General features: G+C 32.2%; 10 protein-coding genes across 10 annotated transcripts; 7 read left to right on the forward strand and 3 right to left on the reverse strand.

The window, feature by feature from the left end:
* Window positions 1-1,269: 1,269 nt before the first annotated feature.
* Window positions 1,270-1,743, forward strand: HYP2 (translation elongation factor eIF-5A; the record flags this gene model as incomplete). The annotated part of the gene is made up of 1 exon (XM_046077940.1): window positions 1,270-1,743. The coding sequence occupies one exon, from the start codon at window positions 1,270-1,272 to the stop codon at window positions 1,741-1,743; it is 474 nt and encodes a 157-aa protein (XP_045934336.1).
* Window positions 1,744-2,640: 897 nt separating this feature from the next.
* Window positions 2,641-5,475, forward strand: MCM3 (MCM DNA helicase complex subunit MCM3; the record flags this gene model as incomplete). Its single annotated transcript, XM_046077941.1, has 1 exon — window positions 2,641-5,475. The coding sequence occupies one exon, from the start codon at window positions 2,641-2,643 to the stop codon at window positions 5,473-5,475; it is 2,835 nt and encodes a 944-aa protein (XP_045934337.1).
* Window positions 5,476-5,897: 422 nt separating this feature from the next.
* On the forward strand, window positions 5,898-9,512 carry SPF1 (ion-transporting P-type ATPase SPF1; the record flags this gene model as incomplete). The annotated part of the gene is made up of 1 exon (XM_046077942.1): window positions 5,898-9,512. The coding sequence occupies one exon, from the start codon at window positions 5,898-5,900 to the stop codon at window positions 9,510-9,512; it is 3,615 nt and encodes a 1,204-aa protein (XP_045934338.1).
* Window positions 9,513-9,611: 99 nt separating this feature from the next.
* Window positions 9,612-11,459, reverse strand: TAH11 (Tah11p; the record flags this gene model as incomplete). Its single annotated transcript, XM_046077943.1, has 1 exon — window positions 9,612-11,459. One exon carries the CDS (start codon window positions 11,457-11,459, stop codon window positions 9,612-9,614), a length of 1,848 nt encoding a protein of 615 aa, XP_045934339.1.
* An 897-nt stretch (window positions 11,460-12,356) lies between these two features.
* On the forward strand, window positions 12,357-14,282 carry ECM10 (Hsp70 family ATPase ECM10; the record flags this gene model as incomplete). Its single annotated transcript, XM_046077944.1, has 1 exon — window positions 12,357-14,282. The coding sequence occupies one exon, from the start codon at window positions 12,357-12,359 to the stop codon at window positions 14,280-14,282; it is 1,926 nt and encodes a 641-aa protein (XP_045934340.1).
* A 1,151-nt stretch (window positions 14,283-15,433) lies between these two features.
* VPS55 (Vps55p) lies at window positions 15,434-15,931 on the forward strand (the record flags this gene model as incomplete). The annotated part of the gene is made up of 1 exon (XM_046077945.1): window positions 15,434-15,931. One exon carries the CDS (start codon window positions 15,434-15,436, stop codon window positions 15,929-15,931), a length of 498 nt encoding a protein of 165 aa, XP_045934341.1.
* Window positions 15,932-16,206: 275 nt separating this feature from the next.
* Window positions 16,207-17,217, reverse strand: BUD16 (putative pyridoxal kinase BUD16; the record flags this gene model as incomplete). Its single annotated transcript, XM_046077946.1, has 1 exon — window positions 16,207-17,217. The coding sequence occupies one exon, from the start codon at window positions 17,215-17,217 to the stop codon at window positions 16,207-16,209; it is 1,011 nt and encodes a 336-aa protein (XP_045934342.1).
* A 659-nt stretch (window positions 17,218-17,876) lies between these two features.
* UTR1 (NADH/NAD(+) kinase) lies at window positions 17,877-19,934 on the reverse strand (the record flags this gene model as incomplete). Its single annotated transcript, XM_046077947.1, has 1 exon — window positions 17,877-19,934. One exon carries the CDS (start codon window positions 19,932-19,934, stop codon window positions 17,877-17,879), a length of 2,058 nt encoding a protein of 685 aa, XP_045934343.1.
* Window positions 19,935-20,483: 549 nt separating this feature from the next.
* POL32 (DNA polymerase delta subunit POL32) lies at window positions 20,484-21,875 on the forward strand (the record flags this gene model as incomplete). The annotated part of the gene is made up of 1 exon (XM_046076663.1): window positions 20,484-21,875. One exon carries the CDS (start codon window positions 20,484-20,486, stop codon window positions 21,873-21,875), a length of 1,392 nt encoding a protein of 463 aa, XP_045934344.1.
* Window positions 21,876-22,491: 616 nt separating this feature from the next.
* VMA3 (H(+)-transporting V0 sector ATPase subunit c) lies at window positions 22,492-23,748 on the forward strand (the record flags this gene model as incomplete). Its single annotated transcript, XM_046077948.1, has 2 exons — window positions 22,492-22,505; window positions 23,280-23,748. 2 exons carry the CDS (start codon window positions 22,492-22,494, stop codon window positions 23,746-23,748), a joined length of 483 nt encoding a protein of 160 aa, XP_045934345.1.
* Window positions 23,749-23,761: the final 13 nt, after the last annotated feature.

Below are 23,761 nucleotides of genomic sequence, written 5' to 3' on the forward strand. Positions count from 1 at the left end.
TGCTGTTATGCTCTATTTTATTATTATTATTATTTTCTATCTTTTTTTTTTTATTATTATTATTGAAATAGATAAAAATATGAGAAATGAGTGTACTTATGTTGTTTTTGTTTTCTGCGGGAGGGGGTGGTTTTTTTTTTTTTTTTTTTTTTATTCGTTCGAAATTTAAAAACTGAAATTGAAGAAAAAAAAATTTTTATTTTTATTTTTACTTTTATTTTTATTTTTATTTTTATTTTAATTTTTATTTTTATTTATAATATGTATTATTACTGTGAGTTTTTATTAAAATACGCAAAACCAACTTCACAAAATAATACATAATACGTAATACATTATTATTATTATTATTATTATTATTTTGTTTTCTTTTTTAAGTTTGTTTAGAAAAAGGATATGCCTAGTTTCCGTATATAGTGATACAGAAATTTATCGCTCTGAAAAAGATATGTATATATTGTGGTGTGTGGGTGCAGTGTATATACATAAAACAAGTGCCTTATTTACTACCGCTATCCCCCCGCACATCTTTTTGATTTCACGTACAATATTTCTTTATTTTGTGTTATTTTGGTCAAGAGGTGTTTCAGAAAGCCTTGCAGGGCATAAATAATAATTTCCTACCGTTACTACTACTAGCACCATTACTTGGGTTTTTTTTTCCTTTTTCTTTTTCATTTTGTACACGAACATAAAAAACATTGCAGAGAAATTATCTTGTTTTAACGTTGACAAAAAGTAGTCCAGAAAAAAAAAAAGAAAGAAAGAAAATTTTTTTTTTTTTTTCTTCTTTTAATGGACGACAAAAATAAAAATAATGTTTTTATTAACATTTTTCCAAAGCTCAACATTATATAAATATAACAATGAAAATATTTTAATTTAAAAAGGAAAAATCTTTTCTTTCTATTTCGTCTTTAATGTTTTCCTTTCCCTTTTTTTGTTGTTTTTTTCCTCTTGAATATTCGATAATGCTAACAAATTTGCCATCTTTGATCTTTTTTCTTTTTTTTTTTTCTTTTCTTTTTCTTTCCCTCTTTTTCTTTCTAATTTCTTTTTCATTTTCACATTCAATTTTTCTTTCCCTTTCTAATTAGTATATAAGCAATTTCCTCTTTTTCTCTTTTTTTAATTCTTTTTTTTTTTTTCCCACTTCCAGGTTCTTTCTTTTTCTCTTTCATATTCTAATTTACTCTTTATAGCTTCTTTGATAACATAAAAAAAGAAAAACAACAACGAAATAATTAACAATTAAACAAATACACAAAGATGGCTGAAGAAGAACATAACTTTGAAGTTGCCGATGCCGGTTCCTCCTTAACTTACCCAATGCAATGTTCTGCTTTGAGAAAGAACGGTTTCGTTGTTATCAAGGGTAGACCATGTAAGATTGTTGATATGTCTACTTCCAAAACCGGTAAGCATGGTCACGCTAAAGTCCATTTGGTTGCCTTGGATATCTTTACTAATAAGAAATTAGAAGATTTATCTCCATCTACTCACAACATGGAAGTTCCATTTGTCAAAAGAACTGAATACCAATTGTTGGATATCGATGACGATTTCTTATCTTTGATGACCATGGAAGGTGAAACCAAAGATGATGTTCGTGCCCCAGAAGGTGAATTAGGTGAACAATTGCAAGCTGCTTTCGATGAAGGTAAGGACTTGAATGTCACTATCATTAGTGCTATGGACGAAGAAGCTTGTATTTCTTTCAAGGAAGCTCCAAAAACTGATTAAAGCAGGAAAAGAAAAAAACATAGCTTTTTTTTTCGTTTTTCCAAATTTTTTGTTTATTACTGTTATATATTATATAATATATCCTATTTAAAGATCTCTTTTTCAATTTGTATTTTTTTTAAAAGAAGATATTTCATTTAATAATATTATTATTATGCTTTTTGTAATGCAAGGTTCTTGTTATGTGTTGACATAATTTTAATGACCTATCTTTTTTTTTTCTTGCCTCCCCTTCCCCCTTCCCCCCTCCTTAGGACAAGATTATCTTTGTTTCTTTCCCGCAAACACATTTTATCCGTTCTTGTTTTATTTTCCGTTGGGTACGGATGTTGCTATATTAATATATTGATTATGTAAGGCAAAGGTGTGTACATTTCGGATAACTAGCTAATCTTTAGAAATTCGAGAAAAAAAAAAAAAAAAAAAAATTTTTTTTCTTTATTTGTTTTTATTTTACTTTTTGAATCTTATATTTTTGCTACATATATTTTTGAGCTTTTTTTAAAATCTCTACCTACCATACAAAATTATAGCTGTCACAAAAATTATATATTATGGAAACCCTGAAATCGTTATATTTATTAAATTTAAAAAGCCCTAATATTTTATAAACGTGGTGCTGCAAAGAGTAATATCATTTCCTAAAATAGAAATCCAATTGTATAAAACGCGTAAAATTTTTTTTTTTTTTTTTTTCTTTTTTCTTTTTTCTAAAAATAATTCCTTCATAGATCGTAATCTCAATAATTTCCCTCCTTTTTAAGATCCTTGAACTAATTTTACTTAAAAACCTCTTTGTGTTTTATAATTTACTCAAGGAAACTAGAATTCAGTATTTCTATAAGATAAACAAAAAAAAAAAAAAAAAAAAAAAAACACATCAAAATTCTAATTAAAATGAGTGCCATTACTGCTCCTCTTCCTTCTGTCCCACCTGCGTCCACTTTTGATCCAGCTCTAATTACAGGAGATGCTTTATTTAACGACAGAGTTCGTAGATTCCAAGAGTTTTTTGATATCTATTCTGAATACAAAGATAAAATTAAAAGTATCCAACTATACAACGAAAACAACAATGATAATCTTCTAGAAGATGACGACCATTATATGGTTGACGATGATATCGGGGGCGGCAAGAAAAAGTCTTACAATAATGATTTTGAACCTTTGCCCTTGAGGATCACGATTTCCACGGATGAGTTGTTACAATTTGATCCTGCCATATGGAATGGCGTGTTAAACGAACCTTGTGAATATATCCCGGCATTGGAACAAGCGGTTACTAATATAGCTTCGCTTGTATCAGAAGTTGGTTCTTCAAACTTTCAAGAAGCTTTAAGTTGGTCCGTTTCTTTCAGAGGTGCCTTTGGAGCAAACAGCATTACTCCGCGTACTTTAAATGCATACTATTTAAACAAATTGATCTCAATTCAAGGGATTATTACCAAAACTTCGCTAATTAGGCCAAAATTAACCAAATCAGTCCACTACGCCCCCGAAGCTTCACGTTTCTATTATAGAAATTACAAAGATTCTACCTCTTCTTTAACAACACAGATTTCATCAGCCGTTACAGGATATAGCACTGCCCCCATATATCCCACCGAGGATGACGAGGGCAATAAATTGATCACTGAATATGGATGGAGTGAGTATAATGATCACCAAAGGCTAACCATCCAAGAAATGCCTGAGCTATCACCTCCTGGACAGTTACCCCGCCATTGTGAAATTATTGTTGATAACGATTTGGTTGATACTTGTAAACCTGGTGACAGGGTCTGTATTATTGGTGTGTACAAGAGTACTGGTGGCGGTGGGTTACAGGACAAAAAGGGGCTTGTTGGTCTAACTGGTTTTCAAACTTTTATCTTGGCAAATACTGTCTATCAATTACATGCCAGATCTACGGGTGTTTCCTCTGTGGAAATTCTAAACGATATAGACATTCAAAATATCGTTAAAATGGGGAAAAGAAAAGATATTTTTGCATTACTATCACAATCGTTAGCACCTTCGATATATGGCCATGATATGATTAAAAAAGCAGTTTTATTAATGCTACTAGGTGGTGTGGAGAAAAATTTACCCAACGGCTCTCATTTAAGAGGTGATATTAATATCTTAATGGTTGGTGATCCAAGTACGGCAAAATCCCAGATCCTAAGATTTGTTTTAAACACAGCACCATTAGCAATCGCCACAACGGGTAGAGGCTCCTCGGGTGTTGGGTTGACTGCTGCTGTTACTACTGACAAGGAAACTGGTGAGAGAAAATTGGAAGCCGGTGCTATGGTTTTGGCTGACCGTGGAATTGTTTGTATTGATGAATTTGACAAAATGAACGAAGTTGACCGTGTTGCTATTCATGAAGTTATGGAACAACAAACTGTTACGATTGCCAAAGCTGGAATACACACAACTTTGAATGCTAGGTGTAGTGTTATTGCCGCAGCCAATCCCATCATGGGTCAATACAATATCAACAGAGATCCTCATCACAACATCGCTCTACCGGATTCCTTGCTATCTCGTTTTGACTTACTATTTGTTGTTACTGATGACATCAACGATATTAGGGATAGACATATTAGCGAACATGTTTTAAGAACGCATAGGTATATACCACCGGGCTATTTGGAGGGCGAACCTGTAAGAGAACATTTGAATTTAACGTTGGCTTTGGGTGATAGCCAAGTTGATGGTGGCGATGATAGCAATGAAGATGAGGATGTTGAAGACGGGAAAATTTTTGAAAAATTTAACCCCCTTTTGCATGCAGGTGCTAAATTGGCAATTAATAAAGGTGACCACAACGGTAGTGATATACCATTAATTGTGACGATTAAGTTTTTGAGAAAATACATTCAATATGCAAAGGAAAGAGTTGTGCCACAGTTGTCTCAAGAAGCAACAGACGTCATCGTTAAAACATATAGTGATTTGAGAAATGATATAAATGGTACCTCTAACACCAAAGGTTTACCTATCACAGCAAGAACATTAGAAACTTTGATTAGGTTATCGTCTGCACATGCAAAAGTTAGACTATCTAAGACTGTTGAAAAAAGAGATGCGTTAATTGCATGTCAATTGTTAAGATTTGCGCTATTGGGTGAAGAACAGGACGGAGAGGATATTGAAGACAGCACTTCTCCTTATAAAAAGAGCGCCGATGAAGGCTCACCAAAGAAAAAGCCAAAACCTTCAATCAAAAGTAATTCTAAAGATGTCGAGGAGAATGACTTGACTAGTTCCGTTGCTAAGCGTGATTTATTTGTGTCATCACCTTCGACTCGTCTGTACCCAGATGAGAACGATATTGAAACCAGGCTATCCAAAGGATTAACTTTATCTCCAAAAGCCAAGGAGCAATTAACAGAAAGAAACATTTTATCCCCGAGAAAGAACATCAATGTCCAAGAAGGTGCTTTTTCTGCCAATGCCTCCCCATTGAAAAGAAGAGGCCCGGAAGATAATGAATCAGAAAACGAAACGTCAACTGATCATATTTCCTCCGAAAGATTACACATTTTTAGTGAAATATTTGTCAAGTTAATTGCTACTGATATTTTGCAAGATGGTTGTCCCCGCGAAAAATTGTTTAGTATTGTTAACAAAGAAATTGAAGCAAGTCCATTCACCCCACAAGAATTTAATGCATGTATAAAATATTTCATTGAAAAAGGTAATATAATGGAAGCTGAAGATGATGTGATTTTTGTTGTTTAGGTTCGTTGTAACTTATATATATATATATATATATGTTTCTTAGATAGAAAGTGTAATTTTTCGATGAAAAAAAAAAACTTTGTTTTTAGCGACGCACGAAAGAGAAAAAGACAGTTGTACCTTACGTTAAATGGTAAAACCGCCGCCTTTTTCTTTTTTTCTTTTTTTTTATTTTCATTTTCAGTGAAGGAAAATTATATGTATATATATATTTTTTTTTTTTTATTTTTCTTTTTTTTTCTTTCTTTATACTTCTCTGATCTATTTTTTTTCCCTCTTTCTTTTTTAATATATATATATATATATATATATATATAATTTTTTTTTCGTAAATAAAAAAAGCGGCATACTTAATCACATTTATATATTAAAACTAACCAATACAATACAATACAATATAAATATACCTAAGACCACCAACCATGCCTGGTATAGTCGAGAGTCCTCTAGTTAAGGATTCCAAATTGTTAACTCCAAAACCAGTATTTTCACGACCATATGTCTTTCCCTTTTTACCATTATACGCCACCTTTTTCCAAATTTACACTAGCCAATATGATAAGTATATTGGTGGATCTGAATGGACCTTTGTTTATTTTGGTGCCTTGGTTTCATTGAATTTACTAGTGCGTTTGTTACCAGCTTGGAATAAATCTATTGAAGTTTTATTCAATTATGTCACTGCCAGAAGCATTCAAGATGCTTCTCATATATACATCAAACCCACACCAAATAATGGGAGTAGCGATATTGTTAAAATTGAAAAGCTGACCGAAGGTGGCGTCTTGCAAACCTTTTTCCAATTCCAAAAGAAAAGATTTTTATTAGACAATGGTGTTTTCAAATCACCACAGTTTTTGATCGATGAACCTGTCCAATTGAAAGTTTTCCAAAACAACAAGGGTAATACCGGCGATTTAGTCCATATCAAAAGAATATATGGTGAAAACAAGTTTGATATTCCAGTTCCGACTTTTGTTGAATTATTCAAAGAGCACGCAATTGCGCCATTTTTTGTTTTTCAAATTTTCTGTATTGCCTTGTGGTTATTTGATGACTTATGGTACTATTCATTGTTAAACTTATTTATGGTTGTCATGATGGAAGCTGCAAATGTTTTCCAAAGACTAACCACTTTAAAGGAATTTAGAACCATGGGTGTTAAACCATATGCAATCAACGTATTGAGAAATGGAAAATGGGTTCAGCTACAGACCGATCAATTGTTACCAAATGATTTGGTTTCCATTACAAGATCTGATGATGATGTTGCTATTCCTTGCGATTTGCTTTTAATTAGTGGTTCGTGCATTGTCAATGAGGCAATGTTAAGTGGCGAATCCACCCCATTAATCAAAGAATCTATTCAATTACGCCCAGGCGATGATTATTTGGACCTCAAAGGAGTCGATAAAAATAGCGTTTTGCATGGTGGTACCAAATGTTTGCAAGTTACCCCCCCAGAAAAATGCCATGTTGCTAAGCCTCCAGATGGCGGGTGTTTGGCTGTTGTTACTAAAACCGGGTTTGAAACATCACAAGGATCCTTAGTTCGTGTCATGTTGTTTTCTGCTGAAAGGGTTTCTGCGAATAATACCGAAGCTTTTATGTTTATTTTATTTTTGTTGAATTTTGCTATTGCTGCTTCCTGGTATGTTTGGGTAGAAGGTACTAAAATGGGCAGAATACAATCCAAATTGATTTTAGATTGTATTTTAATTGTGACCTCTGTTGTTCCACCGGAATTACCAATGGAATTGACTATGGCTGTTAACTCTTCGTTGGGCGCATTGTCCAAATTTTATGTTTATTGTACTGAACCTTTTAGAATTCCATTAGCTGGTAGAATTGATGTTTGTTGTTTTGATAAGACTGGTACTTTAACTGGAGAGGATTTGGTTTTTGAAGGTTTAGCTGGCTTGAATAAAGATGACGATCGTCATCTACATCCGGCTGAAGATGCTTCCTTGTCTACAGCTTTGACAATTGGCTCTTGTCATGCATTAGTTAAATTAGAAGACGGCGAAATTGTTGGTGATCCAATGGAGAAGGCCACGTTGCAAGCCTGTGGCTGGAAAGTTGACAGCAAAAACTTTGTTTCGCACTCCAAACATGGCAAAGTTGAGGTTTTACGCCGTTTCCAATTTTCTTCGAGCTTGAAAAGATCATCATCCATTGCTGTGCATAAGGGTAAGTTGTACGTTTCAGTAAAAGGTGCCCCGGAAACCATTCGTTCCAGATTAGTTGAGCTTCCATCGAACTACGATGCCGTTTACAAATCCTTTACTCGTTCTGGTTCAAGAGTTTTGGCTTTGGCTTCGAAGGAATTATCGTACAATTTATTGAAAAAGGTTAATGATTTGAAACGTGAAGATATGGAAACAGGTTTAAAATTTGAAGGGTTTTTGATTTTCCATTGTCCATTAAAGGATGATGCTATTGAAACTATTAAAATGTTGAATGAATCTTCGCATCGTTGTATTATGATTACCGGTGATAATCCCTTGACTGCAGTGCATGTTGCAAACGAAGTTAAGATTGTAGAGAGAGCTACTTTGATTTTGGATCAACCTGGCGATGGAACTTTGCATAAATTGGTGTTTCGTAGCGTTGATGAAAGTATTGTCAAACCATTTAATCCAGAAGAAGATGATATTGATTCAACTGAAATTTTTGGTAAATATGATTTGGCAGTTACGGGCCATGCGTTGAAATTAATGGAAACTCATAAGCAAATTAAGGATTTGATCAAGCATACCTGGGTTTACGCACGTGTATCGCCATCTCAAAAGGAGTATCTATTGAACACATACAAAGACATGGGATATAATACCTTGATGTGTGGTGATGGGACTAATGATGTTGGTGCTTTGAAACAGGCACACGTTGGTATTGCATTGTTGAACGGTACCGAGGAAGGATTGAAGAAATTACAAGAACAGCGCAAGATTGAAAAAATGCAAGATGTGTATGGGAAACAGTGCGATTTGTTTACCAGATGGGGCAAACCAGTTCCACCCGTTCCTCAACCAATTGCTCATTTGTATCCACCAGGCCCAAATAATCCTAACTATTTGAAAGCTTTAGAAAGTAGAGGCACGCCAATAACGGAAGAGATTAGACAGGCTGTGGCTAAAGCCATGACCGAAAAGCCTCAAGCTATAACTTCAGGGGCTGGTGCTAAAAAGAACGCTAGTGGATCTGAGGTTGCTGACATGTTATTGGGGACTATAAGCCAGGCTGGCGACGATGAAGATGCCCCAAGTTTGAAATTAGGGGATGCTTCTTGTGCTGCTCCGTTTACTTCCAAATTAGCCAATGTTTCTGCGGTTACCAATGTTGTGAGACAAGGAAGATGTGCATTGATCAACACTATCCAGATGTATAAGATTTTGGCATTGAATTGTTTGATTAGTGCTTATTCTTTGAGTGTGATTTATATGTCTGGTGTTAAATTTGGAGATGGTCAATCCACTGTCTCTGGGCTATTATTGAGTGTTTGTTTCCTAAGTATCTCTAGGGGGAAGCCAAATGAAAAGTTGTCTAAACAAAGACCACAAGCTGGTATTTTTAATGCTTATATCATGGGATCGATTTTATCACAATTTGCTGTTCATATTTTTACATTGATTTATCTAACTAAAGCAGTTTATGTTTTGGAACCTAGGGAGCCACAAATTGATTTGGAAAAGAAATTTGAACCAAGTTTATTGAATACTGCTATTTTTTTGATTCAATTGGTTCAACAAGTTTCCACCTTTGCGGTTAATTATCAAGGTGAGCCATTTAGAGAGAATATCAGAAACAATAAGGGGATGTACTATGGGTTGATTGGTGTCGCTGGTTTAGCCCTAGCTAGTGCTACTGAATTTATGCCTGAATTGAATGAAGCTATGAAATTTGTACCAATGGACAGTGCGTTTAAATTTAAGTTGACCTCAATTTTATTGATAGATTTCTTTGGTAGTTATCTAAGTGAATTATTTTTCAAATATTTATTTATGGATGATAAACCTGCGGATATTGCACATCAATGATTACTGCGTATGAAAATATATTGTAAGGTGTACTCTCCAATCCATATATATATATATATATATGTATGTATTTATATGTTTATATATATTTACATTTGTTTATAATACTAGTTTTTTATCAATTAATTGTTTATCTAGTTTGTGCCAACGATATACTTTTAAAATCTGCTTGTTATTAGAAGATGGATTCCCGTTTATTATAATTTCCTTAATTATGTTTTTGGAAACCAATTCATCTAATACAGCCCTTATTTCATCCTCATTGATTCTACTATAACCCAAAGAGTCAATTACTAAACTTATTAAATATGTTATTGTATAAGGCTGTTGCGGTTTCAAGCTAATTAATATATGCAAAATTTGTTTACATTTTGTTAATAATAATTTCTTTTCATTTTCTAATCTTCTATTCAATTCATAATCCAGTCTGGCAATTTTTTCCAATTCCTTCCTTTTAATATTGCTAACCAATGTATCACTAGTAAGACTATTATCAGAATCGAAAATACCTTTGTTATTGGCATTATGTTTCATCATTTTAAAATTCATTGAAGTAATGGAGTTGCAAAGATAAGCTGAGGCGCCAGTACTAAAACCATTTTTTTTCCTTTTCATTGGTCTATTGCTATCATCGTTACCACTGTTACTGTAATTGCGAAACCGTTTGTTTATAACAAATTCGGGTATGGTTACAATTTCCAAAGTGTGATGGGGCAAGCATTTATCTGATTGATGTTGTTGAGAAGACTGTTGGTGGTTAATAAAACATTCAAATTTTTCATTGAATATAGCTAGTCTAAATTTAGGGTTTGACAAATTTGCAACCCCATTGATATCAATCAAAATATCGCCAGTATCATCATTAATATAAACTTGGTTATTATAAACCTCATTCCAAAGATACAACAGTTGCTTTAAATAAATAACATATTTTGTTGCTTCTTTATCATTTTTGGTGAATTTAGGTAATATTGACACATTAAAATTGATTAGTAATGATGATTTTGAGGTGGAACTAAATTTCTCAAATAATAACATTGAATCTAATTTTTTCAAAAAAATTGATAACTGCTGTTTTTGATCTGCAAATTGTGTGGCGGTATAAAATAAAGGGTAGGCACTGGCCACGTAGTAGGGTGCTATTTTATACAAATAATTCAGATATTTGGAGTTATAATGATTGGTATCATTTTGCAAGATCAATTCGCTTGATAATGATAATTTTATTACATGTGATTTAACTCTATATTTAAACGGTGTAGTGTTATTATTGATGCTATCAATTTTAAAATATGAGGTGTTTATGTGAACAAAAATACAATCTGGCTTATTTATGCTAACCCATCTTCCATTCATTATATTTTCACATTGTATATCGACAGCTTGTGGGATTAGAGTAAAAAAACTCCAGAGATAATTATAATCAATTTGATACGCGTGATCTGACTTTTGAGACAAATTTTCAAAATATCTTTGTAATTGGATGCTTTGAATGGATGTATTGGTGATAAGGTTACTGGTTCTATTGTCTTTACCACATTGATATGCCGATGCCGATGCCAATACTTTATTTGAACATAACTTATAAAAATATTGTGCCAATTTATTCAATTTACAAAACAAATCATATAAATGAGGATGATCTTTTAAAAACAAACAAGGATCACTAGTATTATTGTTAAATACCCAGTTTTCAATAACATATGTATTATCTGGGTTTTGTGTTTGAAAAAATTGATGGTTCTTCGTATTACTCGTTAGAGCATCGCTGTTTCTAATACTGGGGGGGTTTTGCCGTGTCAATTTTAATACATCGTCTTCAATGGTTTCTTGATTAGCGTAATTTTGCAATAGGAAACAATTGGAATAGTTCAATACTTTGTCTATTATCGGTATTAATTGATCTTCGTGCTCTATCAAATTCAAGTCAATTATAGGAATAGTCATGGTTTCGTCTTTCTAGGTTATGGTTTTTTTTCTTCTTCCACCTCCTAAATGAGGTATGATATGGTATGGTAAAAATATTTTATTATATATGTCAGTGATTTAATTTAATTTTGGACATTAAAATACAGAGATAATCTTGTATATATTAACATTATGTAAGTTAATATGGAAAGAAATTCTGCATAGCGCATCATTTTTCTCTTTTTTGTCATGAAATCTATTTTACTACTCTTAGCCCTATATCATGATTTACGAAATATAATAATATAAGATTATCACACAGTTACACAGCTTAGGGCACGCAAGCAGACTGAGGAATGTATGTCGGGTAAGATAAAGGCCGAATTCGGCTTTACTTTTATGGACATTGAGTGTTTTTTGTAGTTAAGCCCCCGTCCCCCGTCCCCCGTCCCCCGTCCCCCGTCCCCGCACAGAAGCTTAGGTATTTATTAGAACTAAGCCGGGTAAACAAGGATTGGATTGTTATAGAACATAGTAGAATCTTATGGAATGGAAAGAAGAAAAAAGGGAAAGAAAGAAAGAAAATAAAAAATATGTGTAATAATTACTACTGTTTCAAATATTTTATTTACTATATAAAGCAGTTTCCGGATTGCAATATAAAATGCGAAAAGTTGAAAAAAATAAGAATGGAAAATTATTTAAATGCAATTTGATTTCCTTTTCACTTTGTTTTATTTTCTCCCCCTTTTCTTCTTTCTTAATCCTCGTGACAATATCGTCATATTTCTTTTCTTTCTTTTCTTTTTCATCCTATTCAGAATCCTTTTACTCAATTTTTTCTAACACTTTAATACTATTAAATTCTTTTAACGAGAAAAAAAATAAAACAAACAAAACACACAAAACAAGCACTAATATACATATACAATAATAATGTTGTCTGCTCGTAGTAACGTTTTACGTCAAATTTCTCGTCGTTTCAATTCTAACAAGGTCCAAGGTGCGGTCATTGGTATCGACTTGGGTACCACAAACTCTGCTGTTGCTATCATGGAGGGTAAGGTTCCAAAGATTATCGAAAATGCTGAAGGTTCCAGAACAACTCCATCTGTTGTTGCTTTTACCAAGGAGGGTGAAAGACTAGTTGGTATTCCAGCCAAGCGTCAAGCTGTTGTCAACCCAGAAAATACTTTGTTTGCCACCAAGCGTTTGATTGGTAGAAGATTCGATGACGCAGAAGTTCAAAGAGATATTAAACAAGTTCCATACAAGATTGTCAAGCACTCTAATGGTGATGCTTGGGTTGAAGCCAGAGGAAAAACTTATTCTCCAGCTCAAATTGGTGGGTTTGTCTTAAATAAAATGAAAGAGACTGCTGAAAGTTATTTGGGTAAGCCAGTTAAGAATGCTGTTGTTACAGTTCCTGCTTATTTCAACGATTCTCAAAGACAAGCTACCAAGGATGCTGGTCAAATTGTTGGTTTAAACGTTTTGAGAGTTGTTAACGAACCAACCGCTGCTGCTTTGGCCTACGGTTTAGAAAAGACTGAGGCCAAAATTATTGCTGTTTTTGATTTGGGTGGTGGTACTTTTGATATTTCCATTTTGGATATCGACAATGGTGTTTTTGAAGTCAAGTCTACCAACGGTGATACCCATTTGGGTGGTGAGGATTTCGATATTACCTTGTTGAGAGATATTGTTGCAAAATTCAAGGATGAATCAGGTATTGATTTGGAAAATGACAGAATGGCTATCCAAAGAATCAGAGAGGCTGCTGAAAAAGCCAAGATTGAATTATCTTCTACTGTTTCCACTGAAATCAATTTGCCATTTATTACCGCTGATGCTTCAGGTCCAAAGCATATCAACATGAAATTCTCCAGAGCTCAATTTGAAACCTTGACTGAACCATTAATTAAGAGAACTGTTGAGCCATGTAAGAAGGCTTTGAAGGATGCTGGTATCGCCACTTCAGATGTCGGTGAAGTTATTCTGGTTGGTGGTATGTCTAGAATGCCAAAGGTTGTTGAAACTGTTAAGCAAATTTTTGGTAAGGAACCATCCAAGAGTGTTAATCCAGACGAAGCTGTTGCCATGGGTGCTGCTATCCAAGGTGCTGTTTTGGCCGGTGAAGTCACAGATGTCTTGTTATTGGATGTCACTCCATTATCCTTGGGTATTGAAACTTTGGGTGGTGTTTTCACCAGATTGATTCCAAGAAACACTACCATTCCAAGTAAGAAATCTCAAATTTTCTCTACTGCAGCATCTGGCCAAACTTCTGTTGAAATTAGAGTTTTCCAAGGTGAACGTGAATTGGTTAGAGACAACAAATTGATTGGTAACTTTACATTATCAGGGATCCCACCTGCTCCAAAGGGTGTTCCACAAATTGAAGTCACTTTTGACATTGATGCTGATGGTATTATTAATGTTTCTGCTAGAGACAAAGCTAGTAATAAGGATGCTTCTATCACTGTTGCTGGTTCCTCTGGTTTGAGCGAATCTGAAATTGAACAGATGGTTAACGATGCCGAAAAATTCAAGAGCCAAGATGAGGCTAAAAAGAGTGCTATTGAAAATGCGAACAAAGCTGATCAATTATGTAACGATACCGAAGCTTCTTTGAAAGAATTTGAAGCTAAGGTTGATAAGGCTGAGGCCCAAAAGGTTAAGGATCAAATTACTGCCTTGAGGGAGTTTGTTGCCAGAGCTCAAGCTGGTGAAGAAGTTAAGGCTGAAGAATTGAAGACCAAGACTGAGGAATTACAAAACGCCTCTATGAAGTTATTTGAACAAATCTACAAGAACAATCAAGGCGGTGAGGCTAAACCAAACCCAGAAGAGAAGAAATGATGGATGGGGAGAAGTGACTAGTGGAGATGAAGAATAGTTTTTTTTATTTATTTTTTTTTTTTTTTTTCATCATACATATAATATAGTTTTATACTGTAAATAGTAATACATTTATAATAAAGTAATATAGTTAATACTAGTATAGTAGTATAATTTTTAGAAATGAAAAAATTTTTTCAAGTTTTTTTCATTTATTTATTTATTTATTTATTTAATTTTTTTTTTAAGGTTAAAAACATAGTTTCACGTATAAAGTGATTTCTAAACAATATTATTAACAAATGTGTTGGGGCATACGCCCACCGTATGAAATGCGAACTCGCTGCAAGACCATTTTGCAAGTGAGATAATAAAACAAATATTAATAATATCAGAAATACAATTACATACATAGCATCAAGCGTATGTCACGATAAGAGTATTACATAGATTTTCAACCACAACCATATGGGACAATCGGGAATACCAATGATAATAATATAGGTATATTGTAGATCACGAGACATGTAGTGATGAGGGAAACTGTAATTCGTCAACCACTAAATAGATAATAATATGGCTCAAAAAAAAAAAAAACAAACTGAAACGACCTCAAAGAAGAAAACAATATATCAATGATAATAATTGATTAAGTTCGATCATTGAGAAAAACCAGAAATGTATGTAAAGGATTGATTTCCAACTTTTCACAAGGTATTATTTTTTCAGGTAAATCATTATCCTTATATAACTGATAGTTTAGCTCATATAGAAAGGGAAAGAATAACGAAAACAATAAGGACAAACAGTCCAATTAAATGTATATCAAGAATATATCTACGTTTATATATATACGTATATGCTCGAACACCTCGAACACAAATTAGAACGTAAATCCTTGTAATAATGAATAAAGAATTTAATACACGGATTTCAGTATAACAAAGTAACGCTACGACTCCGGGTAACAACCCAGACAGCGAACTGTTTTAACAAAAAAAATAAAACCATCTTCGCAATGACAACAACAACAACAAAGGAGTTTATATAACCGTAAAGTACACCAACACAAGGATAGGGAAACAACTTTGTCTATGAACTAAACAGGAAAGAAAAAAAATAAAGAGAAAAAAATAAGTAAAAAAAGAATTAAAAAAGAAAAGGAGAGAAATATGAGCATAAGCATAAGTCCTTTAACTAAGATAATATCATTAAGTGCGATATTAGCATTAGGATTTCTACTGGTGATTTTAAGTTGCGCTTTGTATTCAAACTATTACCCCTTATTTGATATATCGTTATTTTTAATAGCACCACTACCTAAATTGATATTAAACAATGCAATTGGTGCCCATAACAACAACAGTGATTTCCTAAGTGGTACAAACGGCGGCGAAGGTGATGATAGCTTTTATTATAATACCAAATACTTCAATGGTGTTAGAGATACTGGTGATTTTTTGACTAGTTGGTTCTTGATTCTAGGTATTGGATTACCTGTCGTTTTTCACCATTGTAATATTATTAACAAATGGAGTATGTTTATGTGTATTAGTGGTGGGTTGATAATTTACACTTCCATTGTTACATTTAGTATTTTCTTTAATAGCAAGAGAAGTGGAGATGGATGGGATGACGACGATGAAGGTGGCTATGGATATGGTTATTGAGTATTGTCTTTTGAACTAATGGGCGATTTTTTTTAACAAACATTAACCCAACACTTACTATTATTATTCAGCTACTCATCCACCATACTATATACTATTTTTATTTTTATTTTTATTTTTGTTTTTATCTTTATTTTTATTTTTCAAAAAGAAAAATATCAATAAAAACACAAACACAAAGATCCATATCAAGAAAGAAAGGATATTTATTATATTATAGTATAAAGTGAATCACAAATATATATATATATATATATATATATCTTAACATGCTGTTATATAACATCTACGAAATAGTCTATTAGATTTTCTTTATTATCATAATGATCTTTTGATTCGATAATCTTCAGTTCCATTTCAGCCATTATTTTGGCGTCACCGCCAATCTTAGCAGCACCCTCACCTCCCTGTTGATCTAGTAACGTTTTAATGTACTGTGATCTGTTTTCTATTGTGGTTTGCAATACTTTTTGTATGACATTAAGCACGTAGTTAATACTCTTAATAAAATCTTTAACTAACATATCTGCAGTAGCATTTTGATACTTCAATTTCCACATTCGATCAAGCAGGATTGCTGAAAACAAATCTCCAACTCCCGTAAAATATGAATTTATCTTAGGAACCTGGAATTTGTATAATTTACCATTATTATTCCTAATGCTAGCAATGCATGTTATTTTATTTTTATCATCTTCTTTATGATTATTATTATAGGTAGTGGTACTGGTTATTACAATGATTGGTACCTTTTGGTGTAGAGTTACAATTAATGATCTTAAGTCGTCTGTAGTATTTAACACTTTACCCTCCGTATTGGTTAATAATTGTAATTCGAACTGATTTGGCGTGATAATATCAACATATCCTGATAACACATATTTCTGGTATGTTGGAATTACATTAGGATCAACGTATATATGCCCATCATCACCCATGACAGGATCTAACAGCCACAAGGGACGGATGGTGCTACTGTTAGACTTTGTATTTTTTTTATAATTCAAAATATTATCACATATTACTTCTACTGAATCCTTATTTGGTAAATACCCCGTTAAAAATGAATTGTATTTAAAGTTTTGTAGGAGATGGTTTGTGATTTTTAACAATTCATCTACCGGTGTGATATCTCCGACAACTTTGCCATAACCTGTATGGTTACTGAATTGAACTGTATTTAGGCAATCTACATCCCAGCCCAAACATTGTAAAGGGAATGCAGCAGCTTTGTTACCAACGTAACCATGAACAACATGGGATTGAGTAGATAACAGTGTGGGCATTATTATGGAGTTATTTTCTGAGTTTTTTTTTTTTTATTTTTATTTTTGTTTTTCTGTTTTTTATTTTAGTTTTTATTTTATATACAGTATATTTAAAGCGGCCAAGTAATGAACAAGAGTATATTAGGAACGATAAAATTTTCACATTTATTAATTTATATAAAAGTCTGAATAATTTTTCTATAAAATAAACAGTTACAGTAAAGCTTAAAAATATAATGAAAATCTATACAACAGTTGATACGCCTATTCGTCTTTTATTAGTCATTTAATTTTAATTTTTTTTTTTATTCTTTTCCTTTTTGATTCGTATCTATTTTCTTTCGAGGTTCTAAAAAAAAATTCAAAAGTTTTTCTAAATTTTTATTATTATTTTTTTTTTTTTTTTTTTTTTTTTTTTTTCAGATAAGAACTTTTTTTTTTTTTTTTCCACTGCTTAAACAGCAAGCTCACTAAAACGAAGAGGGAATTTTATTCAGAAAAGAACGAAGCAATCAATAACGATGTAAATACAAAATATTAAAATACTGACGAAAAAAAAAAATGGAATGAATAAATAAATAAATAAATAAATAAATAAATAAGCTTTTAAAAAAAAATCATGAATAAAAATTATCGATATTTTACAATTAATTACATTCAATTACTTAACAACTATATTAAAGCTCAAAATTTATTTTACTACCGTCCCCACCAACCGAATTGTCTTTTCTGGTCTTGATCGTTTTAATTTTACTTCTCTTCTCATGCGTTATCTTCTCAACCACATCTATATCATCGTAGCTATGTCTATACTCATTATCAATATCACTGTCCGTATCATTCTTATTGAGAGTAACACTTTCATCATTTGTTTCAACAATAGCACAGCCATCGTCTGCATCCGTTCCTTTGCCTATTATAAAATCTGGTGATGATGATAAAGATGACGATGTTGAATCGGAAGAAGTCGAATCTGACCTACTTAGTAAATGCTCATTCTTATTTCCGTCTTTACTTGTTATTTTTTTATTCTCAACGTGTAACAAATCACACGAAGAAGCCCTGTTTTCACTATCAGTACATAACTTTTTTGCCATCTCCAACTTCTTTTGCTTTTCATATCTATATTTATTCTTATCACTTAGCATGTTACTAAATGATTTTTGCTGTTCCCTAACATTCCAGTTCAAAGTTCTACTTATGGAATCAATGAAATCCGTATTTTTTGATTCGATAGTGGGGAAACTGTGAGGAGAAGCGCTGATTATCACATAGTCACCATTTTGTAACTCTACCCTATTTTTACCATCAAATGCAGCCCATGCAGTAGATCTAGAATCGTATGGAACTTTCACCTTTAAAACCATACTATCAGGTAGAATAATGGGTCTAAAACTTAGAGTGTGCGGACAGATTGGTGTAACAGCAATAGCATTGACACTGGGGTAAACTAATGAGCCACCAGCACTCAAAGAATATGCAGTAGATCCGGTCGGTGTTGCTATTATCAAACCATCAGCCTGTGCAACGGTTAATAATGATTTATCCCCATACAATTCCAAATTAGAAATGAATGGGCTTGGCCCCCTATCAATGGTTAGTTCATTCAAAACTTGCCGTTCAAAGTCCTTATAATGATGACCATCACCGTTCTTTCTGTAAACTGTACATGATAACCTCATTCTTAATTTTGTTTTAATTTTGCGTCCCCTATCTAGGACCCTATGTACAGTTTTTCTGTAATTTTCAAACTTAAAATTGGTTAAAAATCCTAAAGATCCTAAGGCAAACGACATTACTGGTGGAACATTCTTTTGAAACAAACTAGAAACATATAAAACAGTTCCATCACCACCCAAGGTGATCACCAGATCATATAAATCTTCGCCCTGATCCTCGGTCTCGTTACTGTTACTTCGACTCAACTCGTATCTGTTCCAATACTTTAGGTTATTTTTTGCACTACGACAGCTATTATTGGTATTACCACTACTGCCACTGCTCGAATTATTATTTATGTTATCAACGTTGGAAATACATTCCTTTTCAATCTCCTTTAAATCAAACTTAGGATTGTTTGCAAATAAGACATCTTCAACGTAAATTATAATGTGTGGATAATGTTTTAGTATGTATTCTACTAAATCCCTAGTTAAATAAATCAAAGAATCATCATAATGTTTGGTGACAATCAACAAATGTTCTACATTGATTATAAATTTCGTGTTGGAAATCCCTTTACTTAATAACCTTACACCGTGAGCTGTTTCTGCTAGTTGAGCATGTGACTTGGCTCTTTTATGACAACATTTTAACAAGTTATCGTTACAATCAGTTTCATTATTATTAGTAATAATATTATTATTCTTAGCACTGCTATTACCGTCATTACTACTAATAATATTGTTATTATTATTATTATTATTATTGTTTTTGTTGTTTTTGTTGCCAACCATCATAGAGTCAGCAAAAAATGATGCAGCAGCACCACCACCATTTATGGAATTACGGTTGTATAGCAAGTTACGATGTGATACAGTGTTAGATTTTTCTTTACACTCGGCAATATTAGATATTGAAGAAGAGGATAATCTTTTAATCATTTCTTGCGCACATATAATTGAATTACTAGTATTTAATATAATATCGTCATTATTTTCATCGCAGTCTTCTTCTTCCCTCCTATTACTGTTTTCAAGATAGACACCTCCATCCATCTTAGCTGTTCCTTTCATTCTTAATTACCCTTTAAGATATTTCTGCGATGGTTCTAGAACATGATAGTATACATACGTTGTAAAACAGAGAAAAAGAAAAAGAAAAAGAAAAAAAAAAAAAAAAAAAAGAAAAAGAAAAAGAAAAGGGATCTTGTGTGGTAAAATATATATATATATATATATATATATTATCAATCAGTAGTTTTCAATTCAATTTTTTATTTTATTTTCCAAAATAACCAACAAACAAAAAAAGGGGGGTGATTATAAATGAACGAGCCGAAGGGGCCGGAAGCGGACCAGGAAAGTTTTGTAATTTGGAATCAAACAAAAAAACAAAAAAAAAATTTGGGTCAATCCCGAAAAAAGTTGAGTCAATACCGAAAATCATCGGAAAATAGCTGAAAAAAAAAAAACTCGGTCAAGCACGTGAGAACAAAAAAATGACAATGGAAATACTGATCAAACTTGAAGTAAGTTTGGTCCCATCTTTCTTCTTTTGTATTACATAATTAAAAAAAAGAAAAGAAAAAAAAAAAAAAAAAAAAAACACGAAATGCTAACATTATGAGTAATACAAAGCCAAGCACCAACAGTGATATAATGATGACAATAGACAAATATATTTATGATACCTTAATATCAAGTACCAGTAGTACAAAAACTACAATTAATATACATGATATAAGCGAACAATTTATTATAACACCAAATAAGGCTAAATTAGAATTGTACAAATATTATCTCAATACCACCACCATTAATAACAATAATCATGGATTAACCTTTAATATTATGAAAGTTTTCACTACTAATACCAACAATGGGATTAATACTAATAACAACTATCATTTCCAATTGGTCGACGAGGGTAGTGTACTCGCTGATGAAGACCCATTAAATTGTAAAGATATAGTTGATGTATTTATATATTCTGTGGAGAAAAAAGGTGACGTTTCTGCCAAGAGTGTAAGAAACATGGGTTCTTTGGAAACAGTTAGTGATCTATATACAAATGTTTTACAAATCAAACATGATTTAATGCTATCCAAAGAGGAAAATGAAAGCAAAGAAAAAATAGACAAAGACACTAAAAACTCAACCTTTGTACCCAATCCGGATGTTAGTTCTGAGGCTATTGGTACGGGAAACTCTACAACTACTGATGTCGTTGATTCCACGCCTACCGTTGCTAAGACTACAGCCAAAAAATCTAGGTTTATGGGTTTAAGATCCATTGAGATATTAGAAAGAAGAAGAAAAGAACAAAAATTAAAAGAGGAAGAAAGATTAATTAAAGTGAATGAAAAAAGGAACAAAGAACGGAAGAATATAAGTGACAAAGGCAACCAAAATGATGATGATGATGATGATGATTCTTTTAAAAAAAAGGAGGAACTGGCAAAGTTACAGAATTTATTTGATGATGAGGAAGATAAGGACAATGAAATGAGAGAAAATGCCAAGGAGGAAGAAGAAGAATGTACAGGCGACAAAACGGGCAAGAAAAATAATGGTATAAATGGCAAAGAGTTGAAAAAAGAGGAAAATATACTCACCACTGATAACAATACTAACAAGATGCCATTGGATGAGCTGGAAATGTTATTAGATACAACAAATGACGACAATTCTTTAATAGAATTGAAACAAACAGAAGATTTGCCCGATAAAAATAATAATATTAATAACACTTATGTAGATGAAGAGGGTTATATAGTTACTAAAAGATCAAAAACCACACCTTTGTCTACTAGTGGTGGTAAAAATACTGAAAGTAATAGACCTATAAAACGAAGGTCAGTCACACAGCCCACTAGAAATACCAATGTTGATGAAGTGGATACTACAACTGTTCAGAAGAACAAGAAGAGGAAGAAGGAAAAGAATAGCAGTAACAATGGTAATAATATCATGAGTTTTTTTGGGAAAAGAAAACAAAATACTGTTAAGAAATAAGCTTTATTTGTGTGTGTGTGATTTTCTTAAAAAATATATGTATATACCGTATATAATGATGTACAATGTGAATACATTTACCCGGATATTATTTGAAGATTTGGATGTATGGGTGTAAAATCAGTTTCAAAAAAAAATAAAAAAAAAAAATAAAATAAAAAAAAAAATAAATAAATTTGTACAGTAATTATTTTTCTATTGGTGAGAAAACGACGTAGAACACGAAGTAGAACGCACTTTTTCACAGAAGGGAAATCGCTTTATTTTTATTTTCTTTTTTTTCCACTTTTTTCTTTCCCCTCCGAAAAAGGAGAGTGAAATAAAAATGACACAGAACAGCACGTACAACTAACTATTTTAAATTTAAATTTGGCTGCAAAAAAGAAAAAAATTTTTTTGCTGCCTTTTTTTTTTTTTTTTTTTTTTTTTTTTTTTGGATTATTTTTTTTAATTTTCTTTTTTCTTTAAACAGTTATAAACTCAAAGCAACTTTCTTTTTCTTTTTGTTTAATACACTACACAAAAATATAGGAAAAAAGAGAGAAAGAAAAAAAAAAAAAGAAAAAAAGAAAAGCTTACAAAGAAAGCAAAAATATAATAAAATATAACGATAATAATGAGTGATTTATGGTATGTTAATAATTCTTTAACGGTGTCTTATTCACCTTAAAAAGCCGATGATGATGATATATGCGAATAAGGAATGGTCCAGCATTAATATGTAGTCATTTCTCTGGTGCTAAATTTTAATGATTTTGTGCTTGAAAACAATATAAGGATACAATGCTAGAAAAAGATGAGCCATCTGAAGAAAATTATTTTTTGTGAGAGACGATCACCAGCAAGATGAATTAAGTCCCGAAGAAGTACACAATATATATATATATAAAAGTTATCAGTTGGCTTGAAAAAAAGGAAAAAGAATTCAAATTAAAGCCGCAACACCATGAAAAAAAGAGAGTAGGTCATTTTGGCTAATAAAGAACAAATTAACCCATCAGCTTTGTGTGCCAAGCTCCTACGGGATAATTTATACATTATATTGACAAAATGCCAGAAATGAGAAAAGTCGAGATAAAAAAAAAATGAAAGACCTTATAGTTCCTTTATTTTTGTTTGATAACAGTGATATTATATCATAAAACCATTTAGTTCTAATTGGCATATCAGCTAAATTGCATTATCACGTTGAGAGAGTTTTTTCCTTTTTTTTTCTTTTTTTTTTTGTTTACAGACAAAATTGAAATAACTAGAGAAGCATCTACTCTTATTTTACACAACCTATTTTACTAACTTTTTTTTTTTTTTTTTTCCCACTATTATCATTATTATTATTGTACTCAATCTAGTTACAATATTAATATCATATAAACAGAAAAAAGAAAATTTTTTTATTTTTGATAGTCCAGTTTATGCTCCATTTTTCGGTGCCATGGGTTGCGCCGCTGCCATCATCTTCACCTCTTTCGGTGCTGCTTATGGTACTGCTAAGAGTGGTGTTGGTATTTGTGTTACTTGTGTTTTAAGACCAGATTTATTATTTAAGAACATTGTTCCAGTTATTATGGCTGGTATTATCGCTATTTATGGTTTAGTTGTTTCTGTCTTGGTCTGTTATTCTTTGGGTCAAAAACAAGCTTTGTATACTGGTTTTATTCAATTGGGTGCTGGTTTAAGTGTTGGTTTAAGTGGATTAGCTGCTGGGTTTGCCATTGGTATTGTTGGTGATGCTGGTGTTAGAGGTAATTCTCAACAACCTAGATTATTCGTTGGTATGATTTTGATTTTAATTTTTGCCGAAGTTTTGGGTTTATATGGTTTAATTGTTGCCTTGTTGTTAAACTCTAGAGCCACACAAGATGTTGTTTGTTGAATAGATTTTGTGA

The sequence above is a fragment of the Saccharomycodes ludwigii genome, chromosome IV, assembly GCF_020623625.1.
Source record: "Saccharomycodes ludwigii strain NBRC 1722 chromosome IV, whole genome shotgun sequence".
NCBI classification, from domain to species: domain Eukaryota; kingdom Fungi; phylum Ascomycota; class Saccharomycetes; order Saccharomycodales; family Saccharomycodaceae; genus Saccharomycodes; species Saccharomycodes ludwigii.